General features: G+C 39.4%; 1 protein-coding gene across 1 annotated transcript; it reads left to right on the forward strand.

Moving 5' to 3' along the window:
- Nucleotides 1-308: 308 nt before the first annotated feature.
- Nucleotides 309-15,443, forward strand: si:dkeyp-84f3.5 (uncharacterized protein LOC334144 homolog). The gene is made up of 2 exons (XM_067601879.1): nt 309-464; nt 12,736-15,443. The coding sequence occupies exon 2, from the start codon at nt 12,913-12,915 to the stop codon at nt 14,830-14,832; it is 1,920 nt and encodes a 639-aa protein (XP_067457980.1). The 5' UTR covers nt 309-464; nt 12,736-12,912; the 3' UTR covers nt 14,833-15,443.
- Nucleotides 15,444-16,931: the final 1,488 nt, after the last annotated feature.

The raw sequence follows: 16,931 nt of genomic DNA on the forward strand, positions 1-16,931 counted from the left end.
AATAAGCCTTTATAAAATGTCAGCCTTTCAGGAAAGCTTCGTCTTAAGCCTAATCATATTGTGTTACAGTTACTTTTTTAATTGGTTAGTTTAAATAGTTAATGCATACGTTCGTCTTTCAAGGGTCTCAAAATTAAATAAACATAAAAATTAAACAAAAAGTTATACATTTGGTTTACAGAATGTATTTTTGTTTTTATTTAGTTTTTTTGTTTGTTTGTTCGATAATTTTTGTTTGTTTTTATTTATTAATTATTTATTAATTTGTTATAAAACGTCGTAAACGTCTGTTGCGTGCGTCATGATGTCATAGCCGTCACCATCATGGTCACCATTTTAAGAAGCTCTGGGAGAGAATAGATAGTCTCGGCCTGCAGCAGTTAACAGTCACCGAGCATACAGCACTAATTCTCGGACGCTGCATGGGAAACAATGTATTTTTCTGTGATGTGCTAAATCCCATGGTAAGTCATGTCTAAGTTCAATGTTCGAGCTAAATGAATGACACTTACACAGATACCCCTTGCTACAAAAACTGTTGGCGTTAGCTAGCAGTAGCTAACATTAGCTATCGCCCGACCACAATATTAGCCCAAAGCGCCCCATTAAGTTGATGCAGTTGGTTTACTGCTGTTATTTACGCCTGATTAAATCTCTTTCAAAGCGTCTATCTCTTAGTTTAATATTTAGGTGTGAAAGTAGGCTAACGTTAACCAGCTGGCTTGCTACAGTAGATGCTGTATCTGTTAGGGACGATTTTAAGTCGCCATCTGGCGGCGTAACGTTACATCTTTTGGAAACACGTGCTGATATTATTTTAAATATACTCTTGCTGTTTTTATTAAAATCGCAGTGGTGGAAGAAGTTATAGTAATGTAAAAATACTCCATTACAAGTAAGAATCCGGCATGAAAAATCCTACTTACGTAAAAGTACATAAGTACGAGTAGTAAAAAAGTATTAAAGTACTGGTTTGGTCCTTCTGTCATGACAACATACGATTATCAGTGTCTAAGCAACATGTTACTGTTGTTGCTGCTGGAGGTGGAGCTAGTTTGAATTTCTCAAATCTGAGGGGTCGTGAAATGACTAATGGGAGAGGAAAGAAGAAGAAAGTTCTCATACACATCTGTTTTCAGTGTTTGGACTTTTTCTTTTATCTTTGATTTTTGGTGAAATATTGGATCATTTGAACATTTATTGAAATGAAATCATGTGAGACGTTTAGAGGTAAAATCACTGTTTGGTGGAGCTGTTAACAACTCATATATATCTGAAATGTGACCTCAAATACACACTGCCTTTTGAAAGATGTCAAAATCCAAAAAGGTTGGAAACCACTGGTTTCATCTGTAGCAATGTCTTGTTATGTTATTCATTGTGTTAAATGGAGTTTAAATTGTAGCGGAGTAGAAAGTACAATATTTCTCTCCGAAATGTGGTAGAGTGGAAGTATTAAGTAGCATAACATGGAAATACTAAAGTATTGAGGTAGTACAGATACCTCAAAATTGTACCTAAGTACAGTACTCGGGAGAGAAAAAAATTCCTTTCGTCCACTGGATAGTCGTGAAGATAGACAATCATACAGAAAACCCTGTCAAAGCTTTGTAGATTGAATGTAACACTGCAACAAGGGAGGCATTTTTTTTTTTTAATTACTCGTACCTATAGGTTTGTTAATAATATTTAGATTTTGGTTTGTATCAAGCTGTGCCCTTTTGAAAACATCATAAACTTGTTATTTCTTTTTCTTCAGACACTTCATGGATGAAGGTTTTAGTATACAATGAGTAGTATACATGTTTCCTTCACAATACAGTTTAGGGTATAGGCTACTACAGTAATTCTACATTGAAATTAATAGAGCAATTTAGATGTGTCTGACAGCTGAAAAGAACTGTATTAATAAAGTGTAATCTGCTTCAGTGCCATTTCTTTAATGGGAAACAATAAAAATTTTGTATAGTGTCCCATTGTGTGTTGTATGATCTGTGGAGAGATCTGCTGCAGCTAGGGCTGGGCAATATGGACAAAATCAAATTTCACAATATTTTTGACTAAATACCTCTATTGATATTGCAACAATATTGTAGGTGTGACTACTGGTGCTTTCACAAAATATTTACACAATCAAATCAAATTTTTAATAAATAATCATCACTAATGTGGATGTCATAAGTAAGTGGGTAAAGGCAAATAATAAAACAGCTAGAAACAGTCTGGTACGTTAAGACAGTTACATCACTTTACTGTAATGCAGCCTTTAAAACCAGAAAAAGACAACACTTATGCCATATCACGATAGTATGATATCCAAAATCTAAGATGAAATCTAGTCTCAGATCACAATATCAATATAATATCAATATATTGCCCAGTCCTAGTTGCAGCAGGATTTGGCGGAATTTAGACATTTAGTCTCATTATTAAATAGCCTACTGAGGTAAAGATGCACTTTTGGATGAAGCAGCTCCACTCCAAAGGTGTGCTTTAACTGCAAAATATTGCTAAAATAGACACAACGTACTGCAAAACAACTGACACCATATCTGACTGCCATATCATTAAAACCGCTGCTTATTTTAGTGCGGTTTGCTGTTCATTTGCTCACAGTAATGAGTGGCTGCTTTCCAGCGTTCATTTATAGAGTGCAGTGGGTCATTATTGATAGTTGGTAGGGGTGCAACGGATCATAGTTGATCCGTGATCCATACGGATCGCTCCCCACGGTTCGGCATGCATGTGAACCGCGGATTAATTGCAAAATTTAATATCTCATTTAAAATAAAGTAAACAAACTGCTGCGTCGCTCATAGGGATTATGAAGAGCAACGACCAAACCAGCATTTAACGGGTCCGTAGTGACATCTGCAGCTATGTTTACACGCTGTTTAATGTGCTTCAGCTGCACAGCTAATTAGCTACGTAGCCGCTTACTGACGTTAGCGGTGCACTTTTCCCTGGTTAATGTTTGTTTGGGGGCTTGTTCAAAAAGCTAAACTGCAGGACAAGACGTGTGTTCATGCTTGTAAGTTATGAAGTTTTGATGATGTGGATACAGGCTGTTGTTTCATTCACTACCATGTTTAAAGGAAGAAGGTATCATGCTTCATATTGCAATTTAATTTAACAATTGAGTTTTGAATATTTTATATATTTTAAGATTTTATTTAAACATTGGACATCTTGAATGTTGTTTTCATTTAAGACCATAGGCAAAAGTTCCATGCTGTAAGTGTTTAACAGAATATATGGAATACAAAGTTTTGTCGTTGTCGTCGTCCCCCCTTTTTTTTCTTTTGCTGATCCGAAAAATGATCCGATCTGTGACTCAAATCCGTGATGCGACCCGAACCGTGAGTTTTGTGATCCGTTGCACCCCTAGTAGCTGGTGGTGCCTGCAAACAGAGTATCAGAAATGGATGAGATTTTACATGGCTGATAACGTCTTTCAAATAAATACTGGGATTGGCCTTGATCCTGCAGTTTAGTTTGGGACATTTCTATGTTGTATGTTTTTACTGTTGCTGCATCTTTGGCATGTTGTTGCTTTTCAAATTTCAGGCTATGTAGCATATCTTAAGGCCATTTCATACCTCCCTCATCTGCATGGCCGCGAGGGTCTGTGTGACATCACACTAGTTTGCGACATGACAGAAGTTAGTACTACCAGTCAGCAGGCAAACTAACCGCTGAACAGTGTGTTAACCTGCAGCCCAGCTGTTCGTTTAATACACAGGTGAGCTGCTTAGCAGGACATTAAAACTGCTGTAGATCGGTGCTGTTACCCATTAGCCTCCTGCTAGCAGACTGTGCTCAGTCACGGAGCTGAATTGATATGTGTACTGTAGCACAATAATAACAATCTCTCTGTAAAGGCAGATCATGGAGACATTTTAATCTTTCATGATCTAATATCATATCGCACTTCCTTGCCAGGAGTACGTTGAAAGATCAGTTTTTGACAGCTGCATTGACTTTGCATTTTACTCAGATCTGTAGTGGCGTACCCTATTTTGACCAAAAGTTCCAGGTACTTTTGAACCAGAGGAACTAATCTCGGGAACTAAACTTGGAACTAAACGTCCCTGTTATGCAGTCCCGTTTGCGTTTCCACTGCATCTGAGGAACCAGATAGGTCATGCAAATTAGACCCATGAGGAATTAAAAAATGATGGTGGCGCTTGAAATGTATAGCATTTACACATGAGGTAAAAACAACACAGATTTGTCCTGTTCTTTGTAAAGAGGTGGTCAGGAGGTGGAAAACTGAAACTAAGAGCATCTGCCTCCACAGTAAATCATCAGCTGAGTGTATGATGGTTATATATTGCTGCTTTAGGACATAACTGCCATGAAACATTAGAACACGTTTTATTTTTCACATTCACTGCTTGATAGCTCACTCGACCACCACGTCTCTCTCTCTCTCTCTCTCTCTCTCTCTCTCTCTCTCTCTCTCTCTCTCTCTTCCACTAATTTTTCTGACATACTGCATTGTGTTGATAATCATGTGATAACCATATTATTTGGCAAGTGAGACACAATTGTAGTCCACTTGATGATTCCACAAGTATTATGCCAAAAGAGCAACATTTAAATGCTGTAGACCAAATCATTTAAAAATTGTTTGACAAAATGTGGCATATGGATATGAAATTAGCTGATGTTGATGAAATATGTAAAAAGCTTTTTATTGCATGCCTCTCCAATCTTATGCATGTTCTTCTGGGCAAATTATAACTCAGTGTTTCCCTTGTATTCATTCAGCAGCAGCGCACCGCCGCTGCAAAATTATGAGCGCCGCTGCTAAAAATTCAGACAATAATTAACATCAACGAGCTACTAATGATTTTCACTCGTACACTGTGCGAGCATAATAACACCCTACGTTATTGTGGATTTTCTTCAGTCATCCTCCCTCTCTTCGTTCTTCAAAGGACATCTACGTGAAAGGTACAAGAGTAGCGTAGCTCCGTTAAGGAATAAGGCAGTGCGTTTGTGTGTGTGTGTGTAAACGTGCGTGTGTAGTTGCGGGAGCGCAGAGGGTGAGCGGCAGAAACATGATATGAACGCGAGTGGAGCAGAGGAAAAGTTTAGCAGTAAGTTGTCAATCTGGCAGTAAATGTACAGTACAGACTGTGTCAGTTACCAAATGCAGCAGCTCCTCAAGACAAAGAAAATACTCACCTATCAAAGGGGGTTACCCCTGAAGTTAGCAACAATGCGTTAGCTTAACTTGACCAGGCTCACTTAAGGTGGACTGACTTTTAAGGTGGACCAGCAATTCTCATTTTAGTGTCAATCTCAGCCACTCTTTCAGAGAACGGAGAAATGTCTGGCTGATGAGTCTCTGTCTTGAGTTTTTCATATGCCCCCCACATATGACGTATACTGCTATTCTTTGCCAGCGAGAAAAACAGTTAGGCAGCGTTCAGACCAACATTAGTTCTGCATCAAAAAACGCCCTTTCATTCATTTCATTCGGGGCAGTACGTTAGTGCAGCAAGAGTGCCAACGCAGAGGGCTTGACAAAACAACGCAGGGTCATTGGGCAAAAAAGTTGAACCGGGGTCAACTCTTGCTGCAACGCGACATCATCTGGCACTGTGCCGCATTGGCCAGTCATGTATAAAAGCGTATGTTCCTGGTGGATTACTTTGCAACGTGAACACAGTATTCAACTATTTACCTCACAGTTGTCGCAACTGAAGATAAAACTGTTGTCGCTGTGAAAACTTTCCAGAGTTGTAAAATTATATATGAGTATTACAAACGGCTGTGCAGTGTATTGACGTTTGATAAGCCTTTTTAAATGCATAATCTGTAGCTCCAGCTCAACTTCATTGGTACCTTAAATAACACACTAAGGCTGGACGATATGGCAAAAAACATGATTATGGTAATTTTTTCCATATTTATTAATATCACTATTTATCACGATACATATATAATTTGATCATGCTGCCATTTGTATCCTGATAATGACTGAAGCCCGAAGAAACCTGAGGATTCATTAGTTGAACTTAAGTATATAGTTTATCAACATAAAAAATAGAATAACTGAATGTAAACATTTAACTGTGCAAACATGATTTGGTTTAGAATATATTTTATGATAAAAGTATATATTCAATATCATCTAAATGTAAACATTTCACTTTGCAAATTTTTCTGTGCTCAGTTCACGAATCATTAGATTCGCTAGTTTATGAAACAACACTAGCGTTAGTGGCCCATAGCCTTTCGTTGCCACTCTGTTTACTAGCTTCGAGCTTAGCCTAGCTTAGCAATTAGCTTGTGCATTCGCAGTCAAAGCAGCCTTGTTAAAACAATGGCATGTGATGACTGGTCCACAGTTGCAGACAGGATGTCTCAAGAGAAATATGTCCATGAGTCAGAGCTGTTTTTTTTCAGCTGATGTTACTTTAGACGTGACAGGCACTCCAGATAGTCGTGGCCTTGCTAATGATAGCACTAGCATAGCCTTGTTGACTGCAGTGGGAAATGGGCGTGTACTTTGATGTGCTAGATAAAAACTGCAGACTGACTGGCTGTTGTCACGTTTATTTCTGCTGTGTGATAGGTTGTTAGATCTATCCATATCGAGTAAAAAATGTGCAAAGTATATCATCGTTATTGACGTACATTTTATTGCAATCCTGTATCGAGTTTGTTTTATATCACCCAGCCTTACAACACAACCCTCCATGTAGTTGTTTTAACACAGGGCTGGTTTGGTCTGAATGCAGCCCGAATGTGTTTTCCATTGTTTTTTGGTGTAATCACTCTGAGCCATGCCAGGAGCACTTGAGTGTTTTTCCATTACACAGCACAGCAAGATAAAAGAAGTTCCTTACCTGTTGGAGGTGTGCTGTTTGCAGAACATGCAGCAAGAGTCTCTTGTCTGCAGCTCTTCATCTAACATCTTTCTGCTTGAAGTGTGCCTCCTAGCATTATTTATAACTGACTCACTGACCAAGAATTGCACTGCTAACAAAGCTCTGCTAATTTAGTTAGAAACACATTTCTTGATAAATGCTTCTAGTTATTTTGTCAGTGGAAAGCTTTTATTATGAAACAGCTGAGGCAGATTTTTTTTTCATCAGCAGTAACTTAACAAATTCAATATGGCTGAAAGCGATAAGGAAACCCCAAAATAAGGCAGATATCTAAAGGTACAAAAGGCAATGCAGGAGAGAAATTAAACTTCAAACCACAAAAATTCATTTCGAAGCTCCAAAAGTACTGGGAGCTGAACAGAGAGACTTTTACAAACAGCTTTCTGGGCACAGACACACAAGTAGGGTCTCACAAAACACTGCTTGTTTAAGGGGGGTTGTCACAGGTTGGCCATGGTTGGCCCTGCCAGCGAGCAGGACTGCAGCAGCTCAGCTCACCATGGTTATCCCCTGCTGTGAGGCTGTAGTGGAGACGTGTTTCATCACAGGTTGGCTTGGCACAGCTAAAGCACACCAACCAGGGCTGGTGGAAAAACCTCTTAAGTTTTCAGTTTTGCGAGTCCGGGTATTTTGCCAACCAGGATGTCAGACGTTAGTCACTCGCCCCGGTGTACCCAAAACCAATTTCACAAATGCGCACTAATTTTCACTCACACATACCAGTGAAATGCTTGCACTGTAGGCTGTTGTAAAGTAAAGCAGCAATGCTAGAAGTCTGATGTAGAACAAAACACAGTCGAGTTCAGTGATGAAAGGATCAGCTTTATTTTAACCAGTACAGATCTTTTAAAATTTGCCTGGATTAGCCCAGATTCATCTTCCACATTTACTACGGGTAAAAATAAAATCGAGGTATCCTAGCTCAGTCCTGCTTCTAGTACCTGTACCAGTATTGTATAATAAACACAGGTGAGGGGTCAAAATTCCAGCAACATTTGTTGTATAAAGAACAAGTTCACTGTGAGACCAACACAATTAGGCTTGTGGTATGTTTTGCCACCAGGGGTCCCAGATGAATGCCTCAAGCCAAAACATGTTAGTCCTACAATCTGTATACTACAAGTATTGTTGGAGTGTTGACCCCACAATATTATTCCACTTCTCCACGCATCTTGGAATCAGAATCAGTCTGTTTATTAGTCAAGTATGCAAGCATACAAAGAAGGTGTCTTGGTGTTTGCTCCCACAAATGCAACATAAAAGAATAAAATTATAACAAGAGTAAGGTAATAATAATGAAATAAACAAAGTAGTACTAAAATTAAATGAAAGATTTAAAATCTATTTACAGAATGGAATAATAATTGTTTTGATATGGGATGTAAAACTTGAAATGAAATATTGACTGGACATAGGAAATATGGACTGGGCTACGGACCAAGAAGTGTTATAAAGGCAACTCTGAAATACACATTCGGTCGTTTGAATCCATCATAGCCCACTGTGAAATCAATCAGTGCTGCCTGACAAATTCACTGGTACCACAGCAAAATCGAGTCAAGTGTATGATCTGTGTGCAATGAAACAAAAAAATGTCACTGTAAGGGGCTGTAACTGGTGACGCACCTGAGTAACAGTTGTATCATGCTCAGTGTTTTCAGGTCAGCTATGAAATCTGTATCTCCTTCAGAGTTACCAAGGGCCTCCCTCACTAGTGCTCTTCTTGCAAGGATGGTTGCTCTATATTGTTGGCATTGTGTTTATGATTGATCTTACTGTTCTCTGGGGAATATTCAATCAGTGCCCTTGGAATTTTTAGGCCAGTATATTAGTTTGTTACAGAGTTAAACGTTTAAAATGTTAGTAACTAACAGAATACCTCTTAATAAAATGCCTGTTAACCAAAGTCAGGCCAGTTCCAGTTTTGCTTTCAGGTTAGCGGTAAAGCCGTATTCAAACCAAATTAGGCGGTGCAGCACTGAGCCGCAAGTTTGAGCAGATGTGTGTGGGGGTGTGGGCTTGTTTATTTGTCCTCCGGAACGTAACCACTGTGAAACAATCAGAAAATAACATTTCATTGATCTGATTTGCTTGCTTTCTCGCGATCAGCGCTCCCTCTCTTCATTCACTCTCTAGCTTGCTCGACCACTGCTGCGCTCTCTCTCTCTCTTGCTGGTGCTCTCTCTCGCTCTCTTTCTCGTCTTTTTTAAAATGAGTCAGGAAGCAGACAGCTTCCAGCAGTTGTTTCCCCAACTGCTGGAAAACTGAAGGGGGTTAGCTCCGAAGTTAGCAACAATGGGTTAGCCTAACCTGCTAATCACCCCCCCCCCCCCCCCATCCCCTAGACCAAAGCACTCAACCTAGGTGAAACACTGCTGGTACTACATAGGGCTCTTCTCAGGCACCTCTCGCTATAAGTATCCTTTTCAGGATGGTAGAACAGTCACAGTAATAAACTGGGCTGAGCAACTTAACACCTTGTTTTAGCTTTACCTTTTTTAAGTCTGGAGGATAGAATTATGCGTTTTGCGATGGGGGGGGTTGGTAGTTGTACTGAGCCATGAGGAATGGCTAAAGATATGCTGGCATGGCATGAATGATTTTTTTTCATGGAACAGCACGGCAAGGTTAAAGGAGTTGCTTACCTTGGTGACTTGGAGGTGGTGTTTCATCAAGAGTATTTTGCCTGCAGAAGCTATTCAGCCAACCAGCTCACTCTGTATGTTTTTTTTTTTCAACCTCCTGAGGAAATTGGCCAATTGTTGCATCTCTGTGAAAAGGCAGTGTGACAGTGCCCACTTTCTGCAGTAATTGTTTAGATGCGCAGTGATAAGAAAACGGGAAGAGCTCCAAGTACTAAGCAAATTCTTTTTTCCACATTTCTTCTCCTGCCATTGTCCATGTCCATTGGAGAAACACCCAGATTGCCTCTGTGTCGGCACCAATTAGTGGTGGTTTGCTGTCAGAGAAAAGATGGGGAGGAGCAGGTTCAAAACCTGGATTATGCAGCAGCCGTGACAGATGGAAACATGCTCATAAGCCCTCTTCCCCTTGGGCTGTCTTGTTGGTACTGAACAACCCCAGAACTGTAATCATCAACACACTTTTAACATGGAATTAATGCTATGCTTGCAAAATTGAAGTTGGCAATGTAGCCAAGCTGAGCTCTAAGACTCTTGACTCCACTACAGTTTACTACACAAAGACAAGGCAATATTCACAGCCTTCCCCAATAAGATAAGTCTTGACACCATGACCTGTTTTTTAACTATCAAACTGTGGCAGTAGCTCCCGGACATTAGTCTGAGTCCTCTCACATTGCTGTAATCTGGTATCATTATTACCTATATGAATAATTACAATAGAGCAAATGCTGTACAGCATATCACTAAAACATGCATTTGAAGCAAAAGCTGTAGACTTTCTGTAAAGTCAGTAGTCTCATAAGTCCAAAAGGCATTACTCTTTTTTTCCAAAAGCCTTGCTGACTCTCAGTCAAGGAATGTGCCGATTTAACTTTTTCCCTCTTGAATACGATACCTTAAAGGGATAGTTTGAATTTTTTGAAGTGGGGTTATATGAGGTACTTATCCATAGTGTGTTACCTGCAGTAAATTTGGATCACTTGTGTAAGTGGCCTATACCCAAGCCACTTAATAAGGTCATTACAGGCATGGATACCGATTTGGAGTATTGGATCAGTGTATCCCTTGTGGTAAAGCAAGGTACTATCATCCTGTAAGAGGCAGATCAGAATTGGGCCAATAGAATTTTCAAAGACCAGTGAATAAGAAGAGGAGTGAGTGGTGAAACCCTGATATAGGCAACCTCTCTAGTCTTTGGAATTTGTAAGGGACAACATTTTTCTGTTGCTGTTTCAGTTGAAGGGGCAGTCACTGGTGTACTGACGTTAAAAGAGGAAAAGCATGCATACTTGCACTAACATAAGACTAATGGGTTTTCCCCAAATGTCTGCCACAATGGTAAAGCATCGATCAGTATTTTAGGTGGCTGATGAATGGGCAAATTACCACAGATCAAAGAAATTAACATCTCTTCCTTCTGGCTGTTTAGGAAAAAAAAAAACACACACACAATGGCACCAAGAATTGTGCTTGTTGCATCTATAAGTTGGAAGTTTCAACGTTTGAGATTTGTATGCTGCCAAAAACCCACTAGCCTGTGTATACATAAGCTAGCTAACTTGCAACATCCAAAAAGTAACCTAGACATTTTTCCATTTTATCTTAACTGTGCCTAAATGCATCATTTCAACATACAACAACCTCATACAACAAATTAACTGCATACAAAACAGAATATTATGCTTTACAACATTATGCTGGTATTGTCTTGCTCAATATATATATATGCAGTACCTGCTCATAGCACATCTTGCATGGTCAAACAACTACATCTGGTGGACACGGTGAACAGTCAAACTAATGTCCCTTTCCAGTGAGGCAGGTTAAATCTGTATTGGCTGTCAGTCAGAATGGGTTAATTCGAGGGGTTTAATGGTAAGCACATTCATCCCGAATGGTCACGGTATGAACGTTGCAGTTGGGTGCATGCATTCAAAGAATACGAAGAATACACTCCATGATGCAAACAATTACTGTCAAAATAGTTTAATAATCCACTTAGTCTGACATGTGGAACAAAAATTCTAGAGTGCAATTTCCACCTGGAACGCTTTGGTAGCACACCACTTAGCTATAGCATGCTCACAGGTGTATGCTAGCCAGCTTAGCCAAGGTAGCCTGGTTATCCTGCTTACCCTGGTTACCCTGTAATCTTGCTGCCATCAGATTGACAAACAAGAGACCCATAACACTGACAGAGTGCAGCACTTTTATTAAAATATGTTCCATTATCTCCACAGTGAAATGATATCACATATCCCTGTCCCCCTCCCCTGTCTGTGGTGGTCACCTTTTGAGTGAAGCAGTTCAGAACAACTATAAACATTTGATTTCTGACGTGGTCAGACAGCACATTGTAAGAACCAGTTCTGAGAGAGTAAAATGTAGTTAAAAAGTATGAAAGTAAAAGTTGTGCTTTGGTCCCTCTGACTGATATTTTTTTATTTAACCTTTATTTAGCCAGGAAGTCCCTTGAGATTGAAATTTATTTTCCGAGGGAGACCTGGCCAAGACAGCACACCAGTTACAGTTGAAGTAGAAATAAAACACTACAGATAGGGAATACATGCATCAAACACAAAAGGAAGAGACTACATCCAGCTTAAATATGGCAGTTGTAATTCTCATTCACATGGAATTTTAACATGGCTTTAAATTTTCCATATATATATTATAATATGTGATATCATTAGATTATTAATACTGAAGCATGTTACTGTTGTAGCCGCTGGAGGTGAAGCTAGTTTCAACTACTGTATGTAGTGTTATACCATAAATCAACATAAAACAGCTAACAGCAGGTGTCTTGACACCTTGCAAGAAACAAAGGTTTTCCTTTTCCACTGCAGCACAACTAAACTGTTTCAGCAATATTTACAGCCAATGAGCCATTGTTGGATGTTTACATTTTTCAAAATAAAAGACCAAAATGTTATTTTCTGCCCTTTTTTTTCTCTCTGCTGTACCAAAATTGTACCAAACTGTGAACCCAAAGCCAAGGCACATAACGAACCATGAATTTTTTGTACCGTTACCCCTAATCAACACATGCATGAGACCTGGTTTGGGTTATTTGAAATTAATGCAAAGTAACACTGCATAGTTATCTTGCATGTAGTTTTTTAATTTTGTGAAACAAACTTAGGCTTCAGTGGTTTGATTTTTTTTTTTTTTTATCCCCACAGGTGCTGATACAACGTGGAAAACCTTAGCAGAAGGGTGAACATGCAGCTCATAAGGACATCTTTTTAGAACCAGTCTGTTGAGGAAGGAACAGTGGACATTCATACCGATTCCCACATGGAAACCACTTATGTGGGTGTCAGGATTAAGTTTAACTTTTACTTGCAAATTAAAAAGTGATGCCATCAGCACATGGACAAAATAATTTCATCATGGAAAAGCAGAAGTCAATGAATAGTGTTGCTTCAACACAGTTGGGTGGAGAATCAAGTACCTTTATCTGCACTGAGTGTGGTGATGGGTTCAGTCAGTACTCTAATGTGTTGGCCCACATGGCCATTCATGGACCTTTGGAGTCATTTTCCTTTGATGGCTCATCCAATGGATTTGAAGTCCCTCGAGAATACGTGCTACAAGAAAATGGCACACTGACAGTTGTAAATGGTTTTGCGCAGTCACATTCTTCTGTGAAACCAGTATCTCCTGGTGTCCTGCCATCGCATTTCCCATCCCCTATCAAGCCAGTGTCTCCATCTCTAAGGCCACACTCTTCTCCTTATAGAGATGTCTTCAGGCCAAGGCCATCAGACTTCAACTTGGACAAGTCTCGTCAGGGTCATTACCGTTGTGAAATATGTAGCAGATCATTTAACAGCCTCCAGAGTTTACATCGTCACCAGCAGTATCGAAACACAGAGCGAGGTTACAAGTGTACTTTGTGCTGTAAGATCTTTGAAGGTAGGCAGGAACTTAAGAAACACCTGCAAGACCATGCACATGAACGGTTTCACTGCTGTGGTCATTGTGGTAAGCGATTCCTTAAAGTAGATGCATTGAATGCTCATCAAAAAGAAAATCACCTCTCTCCCAAGGCTACAGCATTGGGTAAATCTGAGAATCAGGAAAGGAAGTTTGAGAAAACATATCCTTGTAGGAAGTGCAAGTTACATTTTTTTTGGATGTCAGATTTTCAGACACATTCAGCGCACCATTGCAAAGGTAAAGAGGCTGATGCTCCTTTTGCATCTGAAATCGAAATTGAACTTACCTCTAAGAATATAGATGACACGTCGCCAGAAAACTGTCACAGCAATGGTACACCTATCGATGTTAAGAATGGGGATATCTTTATGGATACTAGCAGTGAGATTGATAATGAATACTCTTTCACACCATACAGATGTGGTTTATGTGGGGATCGTTTCCAAAAGTTAACAGCTCTGAAGGAGCATCATCTCACTCATCAAACTCAGGAGGAAATAGATCAGCTTAATCAAGAAGCACAAAGAACAATTAAGCGAAGAATACCACCTAAAGGCAGACGTAGAAGAGGGGGTAATCCAAATGGCAAACTGCATCCTTGCAAGCACTGTCATCGTGTCTTTAATCATTCTAGTAGTCTGTCACGGCACATGAGATACCATAAGGGTACCATGCACACATGTGTATTTTGTGGTAGACATTTTCCTCAGCGCTGTGATGTGAGGAGGCATCTAGCCATGTACCACAAAGCTGAATTGGAAAAGAAACCAGGTTTGAAACACTTATATACAGCTCCCCAAAATGGGCCTGCCCCCAATTCTCTTAATGGTGAGAAAAACAAGAGTTCTGGTGACGAGAAAAACAAGAGCTCATCTGACAATGAACAAACATCACCAGAACAGGATCAAAAGGGGAAACAGTCAGGGAAAGCAGGCCGTGTTAATTATAAGTGTCAGGAATGTGGAAAGAGATTTGGGCTATTGTGTGTCTACCAACGGCACTTGCGGTATCACAAAAAGGAACCAAGTAAGTGCCCCCGGTGTCCAGCTCAATTCAGGAATTCCTCATCCCTTGAGCTTCACCTTCAAAATCACCCAAGCACTGGAGAAGCAGATGATGTGGAACAAACATCTCATGGCACTGGCACTAGTGGGGACCCTATCTTAGGAAAGGGTAATGCAGAGGACATAGAGGATGACTATATGGACCATACTCAAAATGATAAAGGAAATTCTTCAGAGGTTCTTTATGAATGCACCGAGTGCACAGAGACATTCTCATGCTTGGAGACGTTTCTTCAGCACCAGACTTCTCATGGCTCAGAAAACAACGGGTAACTATGTCAGACCCATTGGTCATTGTTATTGCCAAGAATCAAGGTCTCAGGAGTTGAGTGTTTTGACTCCTTTGAATGCAAATATTTGACTGTGTAGATTATGAATGGATGTAAAATTTGCCAAGATTATTTTATGTAACTGCTCTTATACACTTTTTCTTTGGCATGAGGAGAGAAATGTTTATTGGAGAACTTCAGAAGTCTGTGGGGGAAAAGGAAGTAGGCTCGTAAGAATATTAAATGACTTGGAATTAATCTCAAAATTTTAAAAAATGTACACAACTACTACATCTGACATGAATACAACTTATGTCTAAACCTAGTATTCTCCCACAGGCAATGGGTGTAGTTAACTTGAAAGTCGCATTAATTGGCTATAGCAAGATTATAAATTGCTTCTCTTTGTGTTTTTAGAGTACCGTCATCATATTGTTGCATTTTTCATCAAGTTTTACTTGCAAATATATGTGATTGATGTTTTCTTTTTGTCATGTGTATAACATTGTAACATCTGTTTGAAACAATAGCTTTGTCACAGAGTAGAATTTTAACTGTGCCATTAAAATTGTAGAGGAAAAAGCTTTATGTGCAATAAATTTTGTTGTTACTCCCTTTTTGGCTGTGTTTTGGCAGTAGGAAAATCCCATTAATTATACATTTTTGTTCCCTCTACTTGTATTTAAGTGTGTTTCACATTTGTATAAAATTGTAGCATAGTAAGTTAAAGGCAACTGCACAGCCAGTGGAGTCTGGAAAATACCTTGCCACTCTTAAGGCAAAATATCTTCAAGACTTAAACTACAGATAATCCATGACCTTGTTGATTGTCTTCAGGTATTCAACATTGTCCATTATGTATTTTAGTTTCGTACCAAATTTAGTCATTAAAAAACTGCAGAGTATTATCATTATACTGTACCTGATGAGGGAAATGCGGAGGCAAAAAATGCCACAGTCGCCAAATTAATTTCCAGCAAAAGGAAATCGGCGGGACACAAGTGGATTCACTTGTGTCCAGTGGATTCACTGGAGTGTTACTAACTGCTTATCAGTAGACAAATGTATTTTATATTTCAAGGATTCTTGAAAAGGGTATTGTGATTTGGTGGTGCTTGGGTGCAGAAACTACTCCTATGATTGATTCAGTGTTGGTACTTTCAGTCCATATTTGGCAACCCCTAGTGGTAGTATCAAAAGATAGGCCACAGTGCACGCTATCCCCAGTCTGTTATGATACCATATTGTTCAACTAAAATAATGTCCTATAAAAAATAATCAGCTTGCAGAGTTCTTGTCATATAGTGTACCTGATGACATGCAAGCTAGTAATAGTACCTACTGCATAACCATAGTACACCATCTTATCACTCTAGAGTTTGAGCTGTGATCGCTCATATAGAGATTTGTGTGTTCCTATTAAATACAACATGTTCAAGCACTCTTGAATTTATCTTATCGATTAATTTATCTGCAGCTGTGTCTTTTGTAGATGTCATAGGAGGGCTTATAATGGTATGACAGAGTTGGCCTTGCTGCGAGTCTGCCCTTGTGGCAAACCACAGTTGTGTAATCTCCCGATGCCAAGATAACATTTTTCTCAAAGGCTGCAATTATTAAATACATGCCTTTAAAATGTCCATATAAAGTAGATTATTTTCCACTGTATTTTGAAGTTTTAAACCGTGAAGATTTACATGCATATGCACACATTGAAGGTTGCGCAATGTGGCCAACCAGGAAAAGCAAAAAACATATATATATACATATATATAATGGGAGATCAACTTTCATCTGAGTCAATAAATAAGGTGTTATTGTTCCAAGTCACTAAGCTTTTAACAGTGTACTGTGGGACTCTTCAAGGGAAATTTTTGCACTTAATTGCACTGGAACATTGCTGATCCCCCGGGCATTTCACCCTCTATAGAACCAGAGACCAGTTTTAGACACCTCTATCATTGACCAAAGTGTTGGTCATCATGGGTAAATTTGGACCTGTTGGTGGTGCAGAGAGGTGGTTTCCAGAATAATTTTTATGTCAATTTGGGCAGGGGTATTCCAGATATAATGCCAAGACCAAGTTGTTGGGCAGACTAGTCA

Source organism: Thunnus thynnus, chromosome 10 (assembly GCF_963924715.1).
Source record: "Thunnus thynnus chromosome 10, fThuThy2.1, whole genome shotgun sequence".
Classification (NCBI taxonomy): Eukaryota; Metazoa; Chordata; class Actinopteri; order Scombriformes; family Scombridae; genus Thunnus; species Thunnus thynnus.

What these genes read in the sequence shown, in the direction of transcription:
- si:dkeyp-84f3.5 (XM_067601879.1), top strand. Translation starts at nt 12,913, where the DNA reads ATGCCATCAGCACATGGACAAAATAATTTCATCATGGAAAAGCAGAAG.